Source organism: Ictidomys tridecemlineatus, chromosome 3 (assembly GCF_052094955.1).
Source record: "Ictidomys tridecemlineatus isolate mIctTri1 chromosome 3, mIctTri1.hap1, whole genome shotgun sequence".
Lineage (NCBI taxonomy): Eukaryota > Metazoa > Chordata > Mammalia > Rodentia > Sciuridae > Ictidomys > Ictidomys tridecemlineatus.
The window spans coordinates 124,795,284-124,817,454 of record NC_135479.1 but is presented as its reverse complement, the minus strand read 5'-3'; the positions used below and the strand labels follow the sequence as shown (position 1 = coordinate 124,817,454).

General features: G+C 34.0%; 2 protein-coding genes across 6 annotated transcripts in view; one reads left to right on the top strand and one right to left on the bottom strand.

The window, feature by feature from the left end:
• The first annotated feature begins 1,478 nt into the window (after window positions 1-1,478).
• Window positions 1,479-5,386, top strand: Dnajc19 (DnaJ heat shock protein family (Hsp40) member C19). The gene is made up of 6 exons (XM_005330258.4): window positions 1,479-1,640; window positions 2,608-2,659; window positions 2,739-2,812; window positions 3,694-3,773; window positions 4,212-4,282; window positions 5,174-5,386. The coding sequence occupies exons 1-6, from the start codon at window positions 1,638-1,640 to the stop codon at window positions 5,242-5,244; spliced, it is 351 nt and encodes a 116-aa protein (XP_005330315.1). The 5' UTR covers window positions 1,479-1,637; the 3' UTR covers window positions 5,245-5,386.
• A 7,537-nt stretch (window positions 5,387-12,923) lies between these two features.
• The window catches only part of Fxr1 (FMR1 autosomal homolog 1), a 70,076-nt gene continuing 60,828 nt past the window's right edge, over window positions 12,924-22,171 (bottom strand). For 3 of the 5 annotated variants that reach the window (XM_078043703.1, XM_013360762.4, XM_005330261.5), the window contains 4 exons: window positions 21,387-21,590; window positions 19,053-19,253; window positions 14,761-14,852; window positions 12,924-13,976 (listed from right to left, as the gene is read on the bottom strand). In XM_078043703.1, the coding sequence (XP_077899829.1) occupies window positions 13,806-13,976; window positions 14,761-14,852; window positions 19,053-19,253; window positions 21,387-21,590 (668 nt within the window). In that variant the 3' untranslated portion in view covers window positions 12,924-13,805. Of the gene's footprint in view, window positions 13,977-14,760; window positions 14,853-18,280; window positions 18,362-19,052; window positions 19,254-21,386; window positions 21,591-22,171 lie in introns of all 5 variants that reach the window. The other 2 variants (XM_005330260.5, XM_013360763.4) reach the window with 2 other exon arrangements.

The window sequence follows — 22,171 nt, the reverse complement described above, 5'->3', positions numbered from 1 at the left end:
GCTGTTTCTCACACAAACCACATGCCATAGTTTGTACACTTGAAAATATGCATAATACAAATTTCCAGATAGCATTCTAGTTTGTTTCAGCCAATTTGGTACCAAAGTCTTAAGCCTCCATTGATTAATTCTTTTGCAACTGTTGGGTTAAAAATTACGTTAAAAAATCCCAGTGAGTCAGGAAGATGAGGTAGGAGGATCACAAGTTCAAAGCCAGCCTTAGCAAAGGCAAGGCTCTAAGCAACTCAGTGAAATTCTGTCTCTAAATGAAATAAATAGGGCTGAAGATGTGGACCAATGATTGAGGGCCCATGAGTTCAATCCCCAGCACCCTCCCCCAAAAAATTACATAAAAGAGCAGGGGAAAAGATGTACACTTCAAACTAGTGTCTCAGTGCTGGATATCACCTGAAATCATGTATTGACAATAAATGAGAAAATCTTAGGGTCAGAAGAGTTCTTAGAGATCCAAATGCAAACTGTTTATATAGATGAAGAAAAGAAAGCCAACTTACTTGCATATTTGCCTAATAAACCAACCAACTTATCAAAACAGAATTGCACTATGAATATTTTTAACACTCTGTTCTTTTTAAAAAATTTTTTAGTTGTAGATGGACACAATATCTTTATTTTTATTTATTTATTTTTATGTGGTGCTGAGGATTAAACCCAGGCCTTAGGCGTGCATGCAGGGTTGTAACCACTGAGTTACAACCCAGCTCTAATATTCTATAAGTTCTAAGTGGTAAGCAACTACAAATTTATATTAGTCATCAAATATTGCATTGTAAACTTCCATTATTGCCTTTATTATTTTTCTCCTTTTAATTAGAGATATACGAAACTGATGCCCTAAAAAGGACAAAAATCAACCCTACATTCTATTTAGGGGACAGGGAGAGGAATTTTAAGTACAACTTTTCAGGTGTAGGAATTTGAGATCCCGCATCAGCTATTAACTGTCTATGAAGTAGTAATCATATTCCACAAATAAAAGTCCATTCACAGAAAGTGCTGTCAAGTCGCATCTTAAGCAACACTTGAAACAGTAAAATTTGTTTGGTGTTCTGGGACATGTGGTTTGCTACACAAGGTTGTTACATATTTATTTAGATTCGTGGTGGAATCTATCACAGCATGTTTAGGTGTAGTCACAACCTTTGACAGAGTTTTGGTTTTTAAAAAAATCTCGTAAATAGCATCGCAATGTAATACGTAGGAAAAGAAACTCTTTTTGAGTAAGGTTTCCCACTATTTATTCACTCTTCCAGAACCCATGCCCTCCTGACAAGAATTTCCAAATCCCAACAGTCTTGGAGCAAAGGACAAACGACACCCTTAAGTCCCACCCTTAGCCCAGGTTATCTGTCCACCCTTCAACTAACCCGAAGTCTCGGTTTCCGCCCGCCCACTGCTTGAGGGACCTTACATCCTGCTTTGCGCTTACTTTTACGACAGTTTTCCGACCTAGTTGGCGGCCGCTACTGCCGTATTTCACAGGGCTTCTGGACTTGAGAACTTGAGGTTGCTTCGGTGATTGCGTCTCTTTCGGGTAAAGGCTTATGGTGGTGACCTTGTCTTCTGGACTGGGATGAACCGCGCTCCTGGTGGAAGCAGGGAAGCCGAGCTGAGCCATGGTGAGTTCAACCTTTGTTCTCCCGGGAAATCTCCTGCCCAGGCCTGAGCCTCAGCTCCTGGCCTCGGAAGAGTGGAGCAAAGTTGTGCTCCCTAGTGCGTCTGTTGGCGGGAGGTTTAGGTCCCCGGAGTGTCAGCCTCCAGGACACAAAATCGTTGGCGCACCCCTCGTGGATTTTGTGTTCTTATACTGTCTTTGGGTAGGGGACGCCAGCCTTGGTCCGTGGTCCCTGAGCTCTGGGCAGGAAGGCGTTTCTTGAATTCTCAAGTCAGATACTACCGTCAATTTGGAGATTAGTAGAAATGCATTTAATATTATCGAATACATCCTCCCGCTATTTGCTTCACTTTGCTCTGTCCTTCCTTTCTAGGTCCTACTGACAAAAATTCATTTTCCTTGCTTCCCGAAAATATTTGGGCTTCTCTATTCTTACGAGGCAGGACAGTGTCAAAGGCACTCTGAAAGTCTCTTTGCCTATTTAAACCTACATTTTTAGTATTCAAAACTCCCTTTATAAACAGTTTTACTTTTTCTATCACTTTTTTTTTAACCTTTATTTTTATATGGTGCTGAGGATCGAACACAGGGCCTTGCACAAACTGAGCCACCACCCCAGCCCCTCTATCAGTTTTATTTCACTGTCATGATTGAACTTTAAACTTCATTGAAATAAGCTTTCAAAGGAAGGGAATCATTCTTTTCACTGTTGTAAAGGTAAATAATACTGTTGTAGAGGTAAATAACAGATCAACTTACCCTCCGATATTTACATAGTGAAAAATGATACCTTTGTAATGCATCTATTATAAAAGTTATAGTATTATAGGTCCATTGAATAGAATATATTCACCTTAAAAGATTGCTTCTCCCATTGAAATGAAACTTGTACCGAGTTAGGATGGGGAAATGGGTATGATAAGGGTAGGAATTGGAAAAGTAAATGCTTTCATTTTCTTCCCCCTTACCAGGCCAGTACAGTGGTAGCAGTTGGACTGACCATTGCTGCTGCAGGATTTGCAGGTTTGTTTTTGGTTTGGGGATGAAAGTGAAGTAGGGAGACTAGGGATTTACTTACTTATCCTGTTACTTTTGGTTTTAGGCCGTTATGTTTTACAAGCCATGAAGCACATGGAGCCTCAAGTAAAACAAGTTTTTCAAAGTCTACCAAAATCTGTAAGACTTACTAAACATTTTTTGTGCTTTTGCTAACTTTGCTGCCTATGTTTGAAGTGTAGAACCATAGTTTGAAGGGAGAATTTCCAAACACCCACGAAGTCAGAATATGACTTTGGACCCCTTCTCTTGCTTCCTATAAAGGGTGTAGTAGTTGCAAACTTTGTAATTGTGCTACACTAAGAAATCAAATGTTGTCTGTTGGGGCATGTGTAATTCTATTATTATGAAAGTTAATTACCACTTTGCTTTTTTACATCATTACATTTTTGCCTTCATCTCTGCATCACAAGCACAGAGGGACTGAAAGTGATCCATTCTTAAGTGTGTGACCTTGGTTCTAACAGGGCATATCTATCTATTTAATCTATTAGGACTCCTTTATCTCAAAAGATCTCCAACCAGCTGTGTGTGGTGGCACACAGCTCTAATCCCAGATACTTGGGACACTAATGGAGGAGCATTGCAAGTTGAAGCCCAGCCTGGGCAGCTTAATAAGATCCTATCTAAAATGAAATTTTAAAAGGACTGGTAATTATAGCTTATAACATCCCTGGGTTCAAACTCCAGTATGCCCCCCACCTTCTCCATCCAAATCCTCTTCTTAATGTACTTCTATTTTAAACCATATTGATCAGAATTTTTATCTTTCTGGGAATGGTCCTCCCTTTACTTCTCAAACAACTAGCATTAATACATATTCCTTTGACATATCCCATATTTGTGTCACTTAAATGTTTTTTGCTACTAATTAATCTGAAATAACTGGAAATTATTCTCTGAAATGTCAAGTTTTCATCTAACTCTGTGGACAGACTCTTTAGACTTTGCTTTTTTAAGAAACAGTTTGTTTTTCCTTATGAATGCATTTCCTCTTTCAGGCCTTCAGTGGTGGCTACTACAGAGGTGGGTTTGAAACCAAAATGACAAAACGGGAAGCAGCATTAATACTAGGTGTAAGGTAAACATCCCTCATGTTTGCTTTTTTTACAACTCTAGAGAATTTTATCCCTGGAGAATTGATTTGTGTCAGTAGAACCTTGCTGCTCCATCCATGTGTTTTTAATGTCTGGACACTCCTGCCAAATGAGAAAAGCACCCTGGGAAAGCAGCAATTTACTGAAAGAAACCTTACAGATTAGCATAAACTTGCTCTCTGTAACTTAAGATGTTTTAGTGATGAAAACCTGTCTTCCTGTCCTCATAAAAGGGTCGTTGTAAAAAGTGTGAGAGAGAGAGAAATGCATTTGTGAAAGTGCAGTTTTTGTGTTGAGGATGCAAAGGAACTTTTCATAGTGTTTTGTTCATTTACTGTAGTTTCATTTAGTTAGCCCTCATATACATTTTTTTACATCATCCAGAAGTAGACTGAAATGATATCTTTTCCTCTTTTGATCAGCCCTACAGCCAATAAAGCAAAAATTAGAGATGCTCATCGACGAATTATGCTTTTAAATCACCCAGATAAAGGTAAGTAATCACTTTAATGTGTTGGAGTGACCCAACCTCCCCTCTCCCTGATTGGGGGTTGAACCTAAGGTAATTTTATCACTGAATTGATAACCCACCCATTTTTATTTTGGGACATGGTCTAAGTTGCTCCAACTGGCCTAGAGTTTACAAATTCCTCAAATTCCCAAATAGCTAGGATTACAGGTATGTACTACACAGGGCTGACAAATTTTATAATTCTTGGCTGTTGAAATGCCTGAATTTGCTCATGAACAGTGTTTTGATATCTATAACTGTGATGAAATGAGAATGCTACTAATGATGGTCACAGATCCGACTAGGTTTGGGGGCGTGGGGTGGCCTACAAAGTTTCCTGTTAACAGTGTTTGGTGGTCTTCGATCCATACAGCCCCAACAGAATAGCAGTACAGCAGCTATAGAGGACATCTTGAAAGGTCAGTTGTTAGAAAAACCATAGAGGACAGAAGGAAGGATGTGAAGTAAACTGGGGTCCTTCCAACACAGAACCTTTGAGGATATAAAAATGATGCTCACTCCTGATAAGTAGGTTTATAGGATTTCAAAAGCAAACACACAGCCAGGCATGGTATTACACACTTATAATCCCAGTGGCTCATGAGGCTGAGGCAGGACTGCAAGTTAGGAGCCACAAAAGGGCTGGGAATGTGCCTAGTGGTAAAGTGTCCCTGGGTTCAATCCCTGGTACCATGCTAAAAACCCTATCAGTTTTTAAGCATATTTCTGTGGAAATCTCAGAGGAATTATTTCATTGACCACTGGTCATCTATATTAAGTATTTGATGATCAAGATGCAGTCACAGTATAACTTTACTGAATAGAAGTTTAAAGCCTGTTTTATAACTATTTCTTTTTTCTTTCTTCCTGTAGGAGGATCTCCTTACATAGCAGCCAAAATCAATGAAGCTAAAGATTTATTAGAAGGTCAAGCTAAAAAATGAAGTAAATGTATGATGGATTTTACGCTCATTAATTTATGTATATGAGTACTGATTTTTTTTTTATAATAAAACTCCTCAGAGCTCCAATTTTTAAAAAATGATTAACCACAAGCTAAAATAAAAGCCTTGGTATAATTTCAAATTTGAGGATTTTTAAAATCAGACTACAGTGTTTACAGATTAATATTCAATAATTACAGAAAGATACATGTGATGTTAGGAGAAACATTATTATTCATTACTCATTTATTATTTGCACATATGGTGCCCATATGTGCTCTTAAGGCACAGTTCTTGCTCTAAAACAGCCAGTCTAATGGGGGACTAAAATATTATGGAGTTGCACACAAACTGTTGAAGCAGGTAATTCTTACTACCTTTGAGGAAAAACTACTCAAGATACTACTGGCCTACTTGAATTCTTAATTTAGCCACAGCTCTGACCTAAGAAATGTCCTAGGTATGTAAAACTATGAAAATATGAAAGATTTCTGAGTACAGGTTTGTTTTTAATCAGAATTATTTATACAGTATACAGCTAGTTTCTTAAAGACATACTGACCATTGATCAATTATCCCTTTTCTTTTTTACATAATCCAGATTTTTTATATTTATAATCAAGTTTAAACATCATTAGTGAAAATGAAATTCACTCAAGTGTCAAAATATTGTAGGTCTTGGACTATTTAGAATTTATACACTAATTTCAATGACATTTCACGGCAGACATTTAACAGTCTGACAAAATATGAAAGGGTCTTAACCCGTATAAAACATCTATAGTAAACTAGCCAGTGATCCTCAATAATTTCTATCTAAATTTACCAAAGTCATTGTAAAGTTCTTTAATGTAGAAGACAAAGGTTTTGAGGGTGACAATTGGGACAGTAACCAAATTTAGTGCTGAAATAGCTCTTTGGTTTACTTTCCTCCCTGTATCCTTATCTGATGAAATCTGTAGGTTATAAGGAGGAACTGGCTTCTAAGGCTTTGTGTCAAAGGGTGGGGGTGGGGATAAAGATACTTTCAGTCCTTTTGTATTCACAGCACTTGCATTCTTTTAAGTCATTGTGAACATAATTACTAAACTCTAAACCATTTGTTACTAGGGGAAATACAGGCTCCTTTTAAAGTCTCTGGTCATATTACACAAACCGATCAATACATAAACTTGTTTTATTTATGTTTCTATTTCAAGACACCCTATTTTATATTTTTGCTTTATTAATATTGAACTCACTCAATGGCACTATATAACTCACTTGGCATATGATAGCCTTTTTTTGCTTTTAGGAAAACTAGATAAGGCTTCACTGCTATGGTTGTGAGCCATCTTAGAGAAATCACCAAAAACAATAAAAAAAAAAAAAAAACACACCCACAAAGTATGAGAGCTGAAAAAAGTATGCACAAGACTGCCTTGTTTCAATGCATGATGTAATTCCGTTTTTTGCCACTCTGCAAATGTTCAAAAATGACAAAGTCACAGATATATTGATTTAGAAGTTATAAATTTCAGTGAGTATGTGAATTCACAAATAAGGAATCCACTAATAAAGAAGACTGGCTGTGTTATGGCTTACTAACCTTTTATTTCAGTTATCTGGACTAATAAACTTTCCATGAAGAAGAGCTTAAAGAGGAGACAGTATCAGTCCATTTTCCACAAATAGTGTGATAATATGCCCACAGGCAATCAAGCATTAACTATAAAAAAAGACAGACTTAATATAGTAGATACAAATACTTTCAAGTGTTTAATACAAAATAGCATACCTGTTTTTTTACCACAGGTATTAAGAAACTACTTTAATACTAAGGAACAGACCTCAATTTTCTTTCATACGTTTATTTTCTCTAGGCTTACCATTTTCAAGTAGAAGAACTCATACTTAATTGAAAGCTATAAGCAAAAAATGTTTTAAATAACATTTGTGAGGGCTGTAGACCATAATGGGTAATTTGATTCAAATGTGACTGAAACAAAGTTTTTCTAATTGGTATTTTCATATAAAATACTAGAATCTTTAAAATCTGCTAGCATTGTGCTAAAGCATTGTCACTGTTATGTATAATAGATAAATGCCAAAGGCAAATCTTTCGCAGATCAAGAGTTCCATGCACTTATACTCAGTACTGTGATACCACAATTCCAATAACCCAAACATATTTACCTTAGTTATACCAAGATGAGTCTAGTACTTGTCCTTAAAAACCTATTTTGAGACCTTTTTCCTTGCCAATTGATGTTTATAGATTTTGAGAGGAAGGGACTGGCGTATAGCTCACTGGCAGGAAGGCCCTTGTTTCACTCTGAAACCACCTATCCTTGTCTTCCCAAGAAAGTATGATAAAACACCCTTAAAGAAAACAAGATGCAGAATTCAAATCCGATATTTGTAATCATTGCTATATGTCTTTCAGCAAGTGTTCTCTACTGAGGGCTCATACTTTCTCATCTGTAAAATGAAGGATAAATGGCCAACTTGAAAACGGTTGAGGATTCCTCATTTTATGGCTGAGGAAACAAAAACCTGAGATAATTTTTTTGAGATTACACAGCTAGTCCAAGTAGAATTAACCTCTGGGTGTCCCATCCAGTTCACTATATTCATTAATAACTTGGTACTCTAGTTACTCTCAATAAATATTTTGGGGAAATTACTATCCACAACCTTAACAGACCTGACACAGGAAGGATTGTGTGTCCCTTACACTTTTTTCACTTTTTTCAGTGTTGACATCATTAGGAGGTAAGTACTAAGCTGCTTTTCTTTTTTGGTAATGAAAGTGGGCTATGAATGGCCTTAGAACCTCTTTCCTCGCTGTTTTAACAAAATTGTCTTGCCTGTAAGTATTTTGCAACTGATAGGACTTATGGAAGTACTTGAATAAAAAGTCATGCAGACCACTATTCCAGAGGACACATGTCATTCCACAAATATTTGAGAACACTTTTATGAAAAACAGGTCGCATATAAGCACCATACCTGTACATTCAGCTCATCACATTTTTTAAATGGTTTTCTGTCATTCGTAATTTCTTATTAAAACAGGAGGATATAGAAAACTAGAAGCAAAATCACTGACGATTACAAAAAATTTAGCAGCTACCTTAACATAAGGCAAAAGCCTAAATATGTTAACTGCCATACTGAAGTGCTATACTGCGTTCAACACTGAAAATGTATGCTCTACCGTAAAAACCTTACATTAGAAATATTTAAAAATAAAATGCACTGCAGCACCATGCTTCATTCATTCATGGTTAAGCATTATAGGATAGAACACGGAGTTCTACTTCAACTCTGAGAGCTGACCTACCAAAAGCATTCTGCAAAAGCCTATGAAAGGCTTTTTGTATGTATATAAAATATAGCATGCATCAAGCACAAACAACCCTCCCAACATATTATTTCTGTGGAGAAGTCAGAGGTTGGCTCAAAAAGTGTACTATAGGAAGAAATCTGAGGTTTAAGTTTAAAAAAAAAAAACTAAAATGCTAGATTGTGTAAAGTATGAACTGAGTAACCTTGAGTACCAAGAAACATAAATGAGCTAAGCTCTGCTTTTAGTTGTTGCAAGTTATGCACAGTGCTGTTTTTATGCTCAGGGCCTACTGTTGCCTTAGAAACAGAATATAAGTAGTGCTTCTATCCTGTTAACCTATTATATCTGAGCACAATAAGGTAACAGTCCAGTATTATGGTATAACCTGGTACATGTTAACACTTTTGTTCCCCCTAGAAAACAGCAAGTCATTTGAAAGATAAACCTCATATGATTTGTAATATAAGCCCCAGGCAACAAGTATAAATTTTGTTTAGAAAAACTACTGAAATTATTTTTATGAAAATGGTCCCTAATCTATAAAAGTAGTAGCTGCATTTTATAATTAAGTGTAAAAATTTTTAAAAAAGGTAAAGTGCAGAAAATATTTTACCCGAGGTTAACAAAAAACAAAACAAAACAAAAAAAAAACACTGAAATAGAAATTCAAGCTATTTAGTGCATTTAATAGTGGGGCATTTAAGAGCTAGGAAGATAGAAAACGTATTTTGGCCATCTTTAGGTAGCAGTCTTACCTAATTGGAAATGCCTGGGAATGGATACATGTAAAACACATCATTTTAATTCAGCATACTCTTTATGAGAATACAAGACATATGGTTAATGTTACACTCTGTGACACATGATTAGACTAAACTTAATATTGAAACGGCCCTGGAAACACCAACTAGTCAGTCTAGCTTTCCTTGGAGGCAGAGGAAAAAAAAAATAGGCAAAACTAAAATAGTAGTTTCCCAACTGTGTACTATTAACTTATAACATCTATTTGAATCTGAGGAGGAAACAAGACAAATGGAATATGGTAAATTATAAAACTGCATTAGTTATTCCCAGTGGACTTCTCAAGCCCCTATTTTAGGAACAGCAGAAGAACCTGACTCTCTTTAAAAACAAGGTTTTCCTACAGATTATATGTATCTCCATCATCCAGTAATCAGAAGTTTTCTGGATGCCTAGGCTCTACTGAATTTCATACTTAAAATGTGCAATTAGGTTGAACCACAGGAAATTATTCATAGATTTTAAATTCTGACTATTAACGTGGCAATTTTCTCTTGTTCAATACATGGACCAGCAGAGGGCAGTTTCAAGTTAATGCCACTTGCCAAAAATCTGACTAGAGCATATCACAGTCACTGCTTTATTACAGCAGTACCTAAAATAAAACCCAATATTACCATAGGTTAATAATGGGTTCTGAGCAAACTACAGTCCATTCAAACACACAACCTAATAAGGAACTGAAATTCTTAAAGTAGTACATTCACATCAATATTTTTTTTAAAAAAGAAAACATTTTAAGAATCCAGAGTGAGACTTACTAACAAAACAAATATCCTATCCATTTCTAAGTTTCAAGAAGACTTAATAGAAAAGACTTATAGAAAATTCAAGTAATTTTCCAGCCAGGAAGCAGTGGTACACACTGGCAGGAGGGTTGCAAGTTCAAAATCAGCTTCAGCAATTCAGCACCTATCTTACAATCTAAAAACCAAAATAGGGGGCTGGGGGAGGCTGGAGTTGTGCCTCAATGCCTAAATTTAATCCCTGAGTTTAATCCCTGGTACCAAAACAAAGTAATCTTCGTTTACTGTAATTTCCAATAACATTAACCATCTGACTGGCAAAGGGCTCGATACAATGTATCCAGTTATCCATTTATTTATCCTTAGTATAATTATAAACATAGTTCAGAGAATTACCTCCAAAAAGGCATGAGTATGCCTGCATATGACAAAAATGGCACAATTTCCAAATCCAAGTGTAAATTTTAATTAACCCAGCAACTTGATAGACACTCTTCTGTTCTAAAACCCTGGTCAAATAACAAACAAAAATCTTCTGTCGACATCTGCATAATTAAGTGTTGGAACCTGCCTAGAAAGAATGACTATTATCTATGAAGATCCAGAATACAAAAATTAAAAATCATCAGCTGCTTTTGACTTAACCACAGCTTGTTTCATTATTCTTCAGTTCTTTTGCTTACCTAAGCTTCACCTGTAATACTTTTTAATACATTCCTTTAACCAGGGTGTAGTGGTGCTCACCTGAAATCAAGAGATTTGGGAGGCTAAGGCTGGATGAGCAGAAATTTGAAGCCAGCCTCAAATTTAGCACTCTGAAACTGAGTGAGGTACAAAGCAACTTGGAGATATCCTGTCTCAAAAATGAGAAGGGGCTAGGGATGTAACATCCCTGGGGGTTCAATCCTCAGTACCAAAAGAAAAATATTCATCTAAGCAACCACCCTCAGCTTTCTCCAAAAGCAGTACTTAAAGTGTAAATTTCACATTAAAATACATGCAAATTTAAGATCACATATCCTTGTACTTAAGACAAATGATATCTAGTCAGAGGCAACACCTCCCAGAACAGTTTTTTAAAAGGCTTTAAAAACATACCTAAAAGAAGAATCCTTAGCCTACCCAAGGGTATTAGAATGATCACACCATCCCTGCCCCTAATCTTCAACTCCAGCATAATAATTGAGGTTCTAAACGACTTCACATATATGCTGAAAACACTGAGATGCACAAGATCTTCCATTTCTACTTTATTTTCCTTTTGTATTTAGTGTATATGACAAGTACTCCCCATTATATCTAACTAGGATAGCAGCCAAGGATAGACACCTCTTAAAGTTTAAAAGGCAACCTGAATCAAACTACTTCTAGGGAGAGGACTTTTCACTAATACATGTGAATCTGAGTGTTTTTTGTTTAAAACAATCTAAGGTATGCACACCCCAAATTTGCTTCAGTACATTTTTTTTTTAAAGAACAAATCACTGAGTGTAGTCATTTCTAAACTAAATGAAACCTCATGTTATTTCTTAAAAGTACGATTAACTAAATACTGCTACTCTCATAAAGGGATTCAACTATACTCACTTTTTAAGGTAGTTTCTTCCTTTCCAATGGAACAATCTTTATGAAAAAAAGACTTTAGCGAATCTGACTGTTCTGCATGGAAGAAAATGAAAAAATATTTTTTCTTCATACCACATTTACCAATTTGGGGATTAATTAGAATTCTTCACAAACTGGGGATATAGCTCAGAAGCCCTGGATTCAATCCCCAGCACCATAAAATTTTTGAAAATAAAACTGTGGAGGGCCCTTTATAGTTAATTTATAACCCACTTATGGAAAAGAACTAACAAAAGGCCAACAATTTGTTTTTAACTTTAACAGATGAGTTTAAGAGTAGTTTTTAAAAATCAGAATATGAATAGAAAAACTGCAGGAATTTCACTACTCATACATTACTTAAAAATTATCACTTATCAGGAACCACTAAGTTTTCAGGGGGAAAAAACTGATAACCAGCACATTTTAACCTCAGTGAGAATATATTTGAGGGTCAGGGTTACACACACATGGGCAGGGCAAACTGTACATTTTTAACTATACCCTGAATTATCCTTTAGTTCATATAAATCAAAATCACATTTTTATGCACATAACAAATTATGCACATAAAAATCATTTTAGCTGCCAAATGACAAAACTGAGTGACTATCCCTTCTCATTCGGGGGTCCCTGTGATATCATAGAGAAAAACCCTCCCACAAATGCACATTTCACTTGACCTCACAACTAGTTATATAAATTATTACTCTATATTAAATTTCACATAAGTCTGGTTCATGAAATTGAGCCTTCTGGCTAAAATACTCGTTTTAAATGAATCATTCAAAATTATATCCTTGTAATTCAAAAGGCAAACTGCTAACCTATTCCTTATTTAAAAATTGCTTACCATAATTTTTAAAAAATAATTTTCAATAGAGAATTAAAGACAAAAGTAAAAATCTGGCTTCTACCACCCAATTCTTAATATTCCTTTGATCAGAATTTGATACAAAGATTTCCCCCTAATATCAAATGTATTGTTAACTACCTAAACCATTTAACAGACTAAACGTTGAATGTTAAGATTTCCGAAGATTCATAACAAAATGATTAAATAGCCAACTGACATTTTAATTCTATGTATGAGCAAGGGTAGATGCTTTTTAAAAGCAATCAAAGAATACTATTCTAGGCCTATAAGTAGTTCCAACTACTTTACAACAATTGGCATAAAAAGTAGAAAGTTAAAATATCAGCAAATGGAAGATCAAAGTTTATTTACTACCTGCATACAAAAACATATTGCACATCAAACAACCAAAATCAAAAAAAAAAAATTTTAAAAAAAGGAAAAGGGGAAAGATATTCTACTGAAGACTAACATGTAGTTTATACAGAACAAACCTTCTGGAAATTGATCTTTTCAGTAGTTCAGGTTATGTCTGATGGACATGACTAATTCAGCTTAGTGTTTTAACTAAAGCTATGTTTGATTTTTAAATACTGTACACTTTAATAAATAAATCAAACAAAGCCTCAATGTAGGAACAGTCACTGCCAATTTCACCCAGTGTCCCTGCAGATGAGCGTTAACAAATGTCTTCCAGTGGTCTGCAGATTTTCTTCAACATAAAGCATTTTAAAAAACACATTAAAACAGACCAGTTTCCAGACTAAACTAATGAAGAAATTACAATTCAGTGCAAAATATTTTAGACTGCATTTCATTCTAGGTTTCCTCAGGTGAAGAAGTGGTTGCATATTATTAAAAATGTAACAAAAGCAGCTAATGCTTTCATAAAGAATATTACGTTAGGGCACCCACCCCACCCACCTCCCCCATCTCTGCCATATTTTGAAAACAAAATAACATTTCCTATAGCCAGCAACTTTTTTTAATGTTACATATACTATTCTCAAGGCACATCTGATGATATATTTTATAACACAGTAGGTGTCAAAGTATGTTTAACATATGATTTCTTCAGGATCCCTCCCCTTTCTGAATTCCAAATGGAGGAACTGAAAGTGCGATGTAAAGACTGGCGATCCATATTCTATCTTTGGCAAGCTTGTACAAGCACTATTGTAAATGTAATGTAAAAGAACTGTAAACTAGGAACTTCTTCAGTTTATGAAACACCATTCAGGACTGCTGATTCTTGAGTGTTCTCTTCTTTTAAGGTATTAATCTTTTCTTCTCCTGGAGTACGCTGTAGCTTAGTAATTTCATCGCCAGAAGCACTAGTTGGGCCATTTATTGCCTTTTCTGAAGGACCGTGCTCTTCAATCACATCTTTTGCCTGCCAAAGGGAGACAACTTTTTCAACTTCTTCATAAATGAAATCTACAGCTGAGGAGGAAGAAAATATCTACATATACATTAATTAGCTGATGAAATAAAAACAAACTTTGTATGCCATAGTAGATCAAAGAATTAAAAAGTTCTTAAAATTTAAAACAAATACCAGTATATTCCACTCTCTGGGTCTGTCAACTCAGAATCTCTAGTACCTATGAGTGCCCAAACCACAACAGTATGCATACTACTTAATGAAAATTATACCTAATTTTATTTTAAATCACTGGAAAATTCACCATGTAAATGAATAGAAACAAACAAAAAAAAAATCCTGAATAAAGAAAATCATCACTCACCTTTTTGTGAAAGTCATATCAAATTTTTGGCAGCACTTAAAAGAATTAAAACTTTAAAAGTTTACATCAATTACTAAAAAGAGTGATACAACTTTTTGCTCATCAAATGAAGCAAATCACTATATCCACATTTTGGGCAGACTGAAATTTATAAATGCTAAAAAGTTCTATCTGAAAAACAGTTCTAGCTCAAGCATACATATCTTTAGTTACTTGGGGCCAAGAACAAAATCAAAAGAGTTCTTTACCTAAAAGAATATTTATCTAATTGGGGAACAAGTGATCATACAATAAAAAGAATAAATAAATAATAAAGCTAGACCATAGAAAGAAAAAAAAACACAAAGGGAAAAGAAACGGAAAAAAAACAAAACAACAAATGAATAAATAAATAAATTTTTTAAACCCTACAGGTTAAAGTCTCCTTACCATTTCTTTCTTGTTTTTAGCCAAAGATTCCCTTGGGAGGTTTCTTTGTCTGCTCTGAGACTCAGCTCTAGAAATATAATCTGCAACTGTGACTGTTAAAGATGAGAAAAAAATTACAGGTGTTGAAAAAATATTTCTAAAATTTATTTATGGATAAAGAGTAATTCACTATTAAAATAAACTAATGGTGGATAACCCAATTTCAAAATGTTAAGCTGGGTACCACCTTAAACTAAAAACGAAGCTTGAAAAATGTGCCTATGATTTTAGTGCTGACAAAAGAATTTCAAGCTGGAAATTGAGGAAATCTGAAGTCCTCTTTCCTGAGAATCCAACTCTTTCCTTCTGGATTTAATCTAAGGCTGTGGGACATATTTGGTATATAAACCCACAACCAAGAATTAGTAAATTCTCATGCAGTGTGGTGTTCTACGCTCAAACGGGTGTTTGCAGTTATTAGTAGGAAGAAAATGGGTAAATTTGGTGCAAATCCTGGGGTTGTATACTTAACTTCGCAAATTTCAAAAGATTTACTCTGCATAACTATGGTATCCAAGTGTGATATTTTGTGATCCCATCTTAATGTTTCATAACAGAAACTATTCTGATTTAACAATCTGATTTCCTGGTTTAAAAAAAAGTACAAGCAAGCTAAAGATGACAAACCACCTCTCTCAATGTTCACATTGTTCAGGATTAATAAAGGAGCCAAAGTGAAATCAGTCACCACCTTCCCCTCCCCGCTTTGTCAGTCTTGTGTGTGTGTTGCAAAGAAGCAGAATTAGTGGATTAGAAAAGAACTAACCCAAGAAAATATGCTAATATTGACCGGCATGCAATAAGTGACCTCTGTTCTATAGATTTGGTGAACTAGCCTCATTTTGTATCTCAATTTTTTCTCAACAAGAACATTAAACTTAGAATTCACTGATTTGAAGAAATGTCAAAAAGAAAAAAAAAAGGAAAGAAATAAAAAAACAGGGCTCTTTGAAATAATTATTTTCTATCACAAATGTTTCAAGAAATCCCAGATATATTAAAGTGTGTATTTCAAATTATGAGAGCAAGTTAACTATGTAAAGAATGAAAATAAGTAAATTTTTAAATTGCTTACAGTCCCTAAATATGGAGAGAATACATCAGGTTCAATTATACGGCACTAACTAAATCATTTTGATAGAAGCTGGATAGCAATTATGGTATCTTTTTCTTAATTATGAATTATTCACTGTACTAAGATTAAAATCCAAGAACTTTATAGGAAATAAAAGAATCATTTAAAAAGCATGAAAAAAAACCAACTTAGATCCAAACATATATTTTTTATTAGAAAACCACTAGAAGTGAAGTCTAAAACTATCTCTTTCCTTCGAAATTACAAGAAACTCACTATGCATATTTTAAATATTTCAAAATAGTTTTACGCTTAAATTCATTGCTAATGAATTTATAAACATATTTTGTAATAATTTACAATTTTGGTGACAGGGATGTTTTCTATTAGTCTATATTTCATTACTACTATATACATGGTAACAAAATGATTTTCAGACTTATTCTAGCCATAGTCTGGGGAGCAGCACAATGAACATTTTCTATTCCTACAGTTCAGGCTTTAGTAAAACCTAGAAAACTCATCATGAAAACTCAACGTAAGATTCTACTAAACACAAAGGAATACTGTTAAATTTATACACATCTTGAAATAACTCGAAATAATTCATTAAGTCCTCTCATCCACTACAATATCCTTTAAAAAGTTATCATGAAGAGGCACTTAAGCTGAAGTGCTCCCTCCCTTATCCCCCTAAATCAAAGTAAGCCAAAAGAAACCTTATTTTTTTCTAAGGAAAACCTGTTCGTAGCCAATCCTTGTAACAGAAGGGTCCATAAGTATTCAATACATACTAATATCTTTTCACAATTTATGTAGTATCATTTGGATTCGAGTTTCCATTAAGGGAGTCCAGAAACTGATGGACAATCATAGGACTGTAATATTCTAACTACAGTTAAAAAAAAAAAAATGTTCAGTGCTTAATTTATACCAGGTGTAATAAGAAATTTTGAGCAACTGAGAATAAATTCAGTGAAGATCTTTTTAAAAGAATGTCAATTAACTTTAAATGGAAGCTGCCTCCCCTTAAAACTGCTGCCAGGAACAAAGAAAACAATTGGTGCTTGTTTCACCCAATTGTGTCCCTATCTTTTCTGAAGGAAGAAGCAAATAAGAGAATGTAAAGCATTTCAAAAGAAACACAGTAATCCCAAAGAACAGAGTAAAATAGGAACAAATGCGGAATGCAAGACAAATAAATGTCCTAAACATTGAAAATTTATATTCATACCATTCAGAAAATCCTAATTTTCAACAAATTCTACTAACTTGATTTTCTAGACCAGTCACCTCATTAGTAAATTATGCTGTAAGTCATTCTATTAACAACATACCAATAAGGTTAAATTTTCATAGTTATAAAATAGGGACAGGAAATGCTGTTGCAACCTTTAAAAAGTGAAATACATAGTCTTAGAAATAAGACTAAGTGAGGAAAGGCAAGTGTACAAAGAAATAAACATTTTCTGTACAGTTTTGTCTTTACTGATAGTGTTTAATCCCTTTTAAAATTCCAACTATCTTTAAAACATGAACTTTTCAGAATGGGAACTAACAATCTTATGTGGTTTTCCAAAGAGTTTCTATAACCACTAACTTAAAATGTTAGAATTTACATTATTTGGAAAAACACATGAAAGAATTTGTTTTTGGAAAGAATGCAAAAACTGGTTTGAAAGGGGTTTATTTGTGGTGCACACAATTTCTTCATGGTGAATACACATGTGATTCTCTATACATGAGAAATGGAATTATGTTTGCAACAAACAATTTGTGGCTACTAAAAATTATGACTACAGAAAATAAATCAACACTGTAAAACTAAGTAAATACTATAAATTTCACTAGTTAGTAGGTGTAAAGGAAAAGGCAGCACACTACAATAAAACCAAAAATATAACATGCATTCCTTAATGAGGAATAGAACACAGGTATTTTTCTTTTCTTTCTGTTTTTTTTTTTTTTTAACTGTGGGTATTACATTTCCCACAAAAATGAGGTTCTGAATCCAGTATAGTAAGCAGGCACCATGCAAAATCTGCCCAGTTTCGCCTATCAATCTTAATTACAATCTACAAAATAGTGCCTGGGACGGTAAAACCCATCTCAAGTATGAAGAACACATCAAGTTAACAAACTAATGGTTTTCTCAACAGTATTTCTGTGTAAAAAGATTAAGATACAACATTAGTTCAATTAGACTGGTTACTAAACATTTACATTGAGAGGTAAAGATGTACTTTCTTAAAGAGTAGTAGTCTCATTAGTTGAATAAACAATTTATGCAGTGCAAATTTTCAATATATATGCACACGTGTACACATGTAAATATGTTTAGAATGCAGACACAGGACATTTTTTTTCATGCTTATGACCTGATGTCAACAGGTCCACTCAAGTTACCTGGCTGTCTATCTTCTGCCTGACCCCTGAAACGACGCCTGCGGCTACGATTGCGTCGCTGGGGTTTTTTTTCACTATCATCTGCAATTGCAAAATTTACCATGAACTATTCTGACAAAAAAAAAAAAAAAGCAAACAAAAAAAGTATTTCTTTCCTTATTTAAAGAAGGGGAAGAGAAAATTTTAATTAAACATCAAAGATAGAACAATATTGACAGGATAAACATTATACAGTTCAAAGCAACCCAAGGAGACTGAAGACTGGATTATCCCCTGGAAATTAAAAAAAAAGTTTCAACACCTAATAAAATTAACCCTTGAAGTTAAATTACCATAATTTAAAGTTCTCCACTGCAACAGGGGGTTTAGTATTTACCAATATTAATGACATTTTAGCCTTTCAAAAATTAATTATCATTCTTGATATATAAACCTTTACTAGTGCCATTTATAATATTTTTTAAGAAGACAAGCTGAAAGTTTGACTTTGATTTTGGTTTGGAAACCATAAGAGCAGTTGGAATACTTGTATTGACTTAATGGCATCAAAGGGCACTTTAATAATAAAGTTCCCAGTTTCAAATACCTATGACAAATCTGAGAACTAGACACACGAAACACACTAAAAGCTATATAGCTTGTTTGAAAACACTAGAAAAAGTCATTTAAGAATTGCATATTTTTCAAAAAAATTTAACAATTATTTTACAATTTTATATATGTATATATACATATTTATATATTTATATCTTTTCCCTAAATGCTTACATACCTAGCCCATTTTCATTAACTGAAGCTGTATCAGATTCAGTCATTCCATCCATCAGAACAGCATCTTCATCAGTCCTTCGTCTACGAGACCGCCTACGACGGTTAGTACTGTGATGAGATTCGCTGGCATCAGTGTCTGCAGTCTGATCTGATTCTGTATTATCAAGTAAGCTGTATGGATTGCTGTCTGGATCTTTGAGCACTATATTCATGTCAGAGGCAAGAAATATTTGTTTAAGAGGGCTGCAGTTATGAATATTTTGATCTACAACTAAAGGTAAATAAACTTCAATATCCCCCAATAAAAAACATACTGTCTTCAAATAAAATGTTTTCAGTATCACTGTTTTACCTGGAAGATAACAAGGATGATTAAATAAGATTTAAATGGAGATGAAAATTATAAAGCAAAAGTGAACAGACATCTTAGCTTCCTAAATTTCCTTTGACTTGTTTTAAAAAATTGCACATGTATATTTAGAAACACACTCTATCTGCAAGATTCAACCAACCAGAGATCAAAAATATTTGGAAAACAATTTTGTCTATACACCAGCATACAACGTATAGACTGTTTTTCCATCACTATTCCCTAAATACAGCAAAATAACTATTCAAATATCATTTACATTGTATCAGATATTACAGATTACCTAAAGATCACTTAATTAAAGATGTGCTTTGGTTATATGCACATTCCCATGTTGTATTATATAATGGGCCTGATCATCCAGATTTTTATTTGTAGGAGATCCAAAAAACCTATCCCTCACAGTACTTAGAGATGACTATATTGAGATATAGTGTAATTCTGCCAATTCTGACATTGACATTCCAAGGTAATCCTACTATTTGAGAAATAAAAATGAAATAAAATACAAATTCAGCTAATATAAATTACTTCTGATAGCTCTTATACCATTCATGGACTTCCTTTGATGTCATGTTAATGCATATATATAAATAACACTCAGCACCTGTATTTCATGATGCAACAAGAATCTATTAAATACAAACTAATCAAAACAAGTCCACACAAAACATCAAATTAAGGTTGAAATTCTAACTAGTTATGGAAACAAATGTTGACTTATATTCTAACTCTAGAAATGAAACAAGAAGGTGGTGTGAGAGTGGAAAAGTTAAAACTTTGAAGAATAATTCAAAAGAAAATTACCCATCTTACCTATGAGCATTTATTGCCTCCAACAAGCAAATTATAGAAGAAATTAACCTAAGTCATAATTTTTCCTAAGCTTCCTTTCATAACAGCTAACTAGCATCTTTGCAAAAGACACTAAAGCTTATCTACTAACTATAAACACTAGGTAAAGTGCATTTATTTTACAATTTGGCTTACAATAATCTTAAAGCACTTGGTAACAGTGCACAATATATTAAAATATAAAAACTACCTTCCTGAAAGCCTATAAAACTAAAATTAGGGTTCAATGAAGATTACAGTGGAATCAGAAAGAACCTAGAATAGCTGCCATAATTTTGTATTAATTTGTTCTAGTTTTTATAATTTGTAAGCATACTTAACATACTGAATGTACATGCACATCTCTTCCATAATAAAATACTACATAAGCTTAATAGATAACAACATTTAAAAAATGTTTTACTTAAATGGCTACACAAATATACTAATTATCCTTGAAATAACCTAGTCTACATATCCCTGACAAATCTTCTCTCCAGCCCAATCTGCTCATAAAGAACATTGTTGGCAACACCTCTACTACATAAAACTTTTAAAAGCATTAAATTTTAAGTCAAAAGTTGTTTTATACACCTCAATCTTTAGTCATCTATGCACTAATCGTCACAGCTCAGTTTCTCAAAATAGAACTGATGTCACAATTTTGCCGTTTCCAAAACAGAACATATTATAGCAGAGAATGCTTTTCAATTAGTTTTTAATATTAAAATATATAGAAGTATTTATAATTCTGTGCATCAGAATTTTCTGGATCTATCTGGCAAACAATTAAATAACTCAAAACATCTACAGAAAACAAAACAAAAACAAAAAAAAAACATTCCAATTAGACTCTCTGCCACCCAGCTGGCAATAAACATCTGACCCCAAAAAAGGAAAGTCGGTCCAACTGAAAAGTTATGACCTGAGTACTTTAAGTAAACCTTCACTGAAAAATACTCTACAGGACCTTTCTGCTATATGGTCTACTATTTTCCATAAGACAGTGAGTAGAAACAAATGTTCCAAGAATGTGTGGCCCTGGGAAATAAATTAGCTTTTGTAGGATTATACAGTTTACAAAGAATGGATGCAGATAAAGTGTATCTGACATAATATATAAAAGACTACCAGAACTGATGGAGGATTTGCCACCACGTGGTCCACCACGACCTCGACCCCCTGAAACACTTCTGCCTCTTCCTCCTGGGCGTCTCCTGCTGTCACGCTGATGTCTGCTCTCCCGATCATCCTCTCCTGCCAATGACCAATCGCTCAGCTCATCTTTACGCTCAGATTCTGTTTCAGAGGGGTTAGACAGCTCAGAATTTGTACCTTGGGAAAGAAAAGTACACAAACCATTTGAGAATTCTTTATTTGGAGGGAGAAAAAAGATTCAATTTTTTTCAAAACTGTTCCCTACAAAGTAGTATTTAAATAAGCACAGTAATTGTCTGATTCAAAGAAAGCCAACTGCATCTGATGTTTATTAATGACATTTATACTCTACTAATAGCATAATATGGACTAGTCAAAACAAATTACAAAATGAATTGTTTTGATGTATAAAAACAGCTAATAGAACAATTATACAAAAAACACATTATTAAAATATACTTAAGGACTGGGGTTGTGGCTCAGTGGTAGAACACTTGCCTAGCATGTGTGAAACACTAGGTTCAATCCTCAGCATCATGTAAATATTAAGATACTATGTCCATTTACAACAAAATATTTTTAAATATATATATACATATATATATGAACAGTGTTAAAGTTTCTGCCCATTGAGGTTTTACTAACCTGAATTGCTGGAAATATATTTTTCAGTGACTGTACATAAGTAATACCATGTTTTAGTACCATCTCAAATTATAATGAGATATCTTTAAAAAAAAAATCACTAAAACAAATTT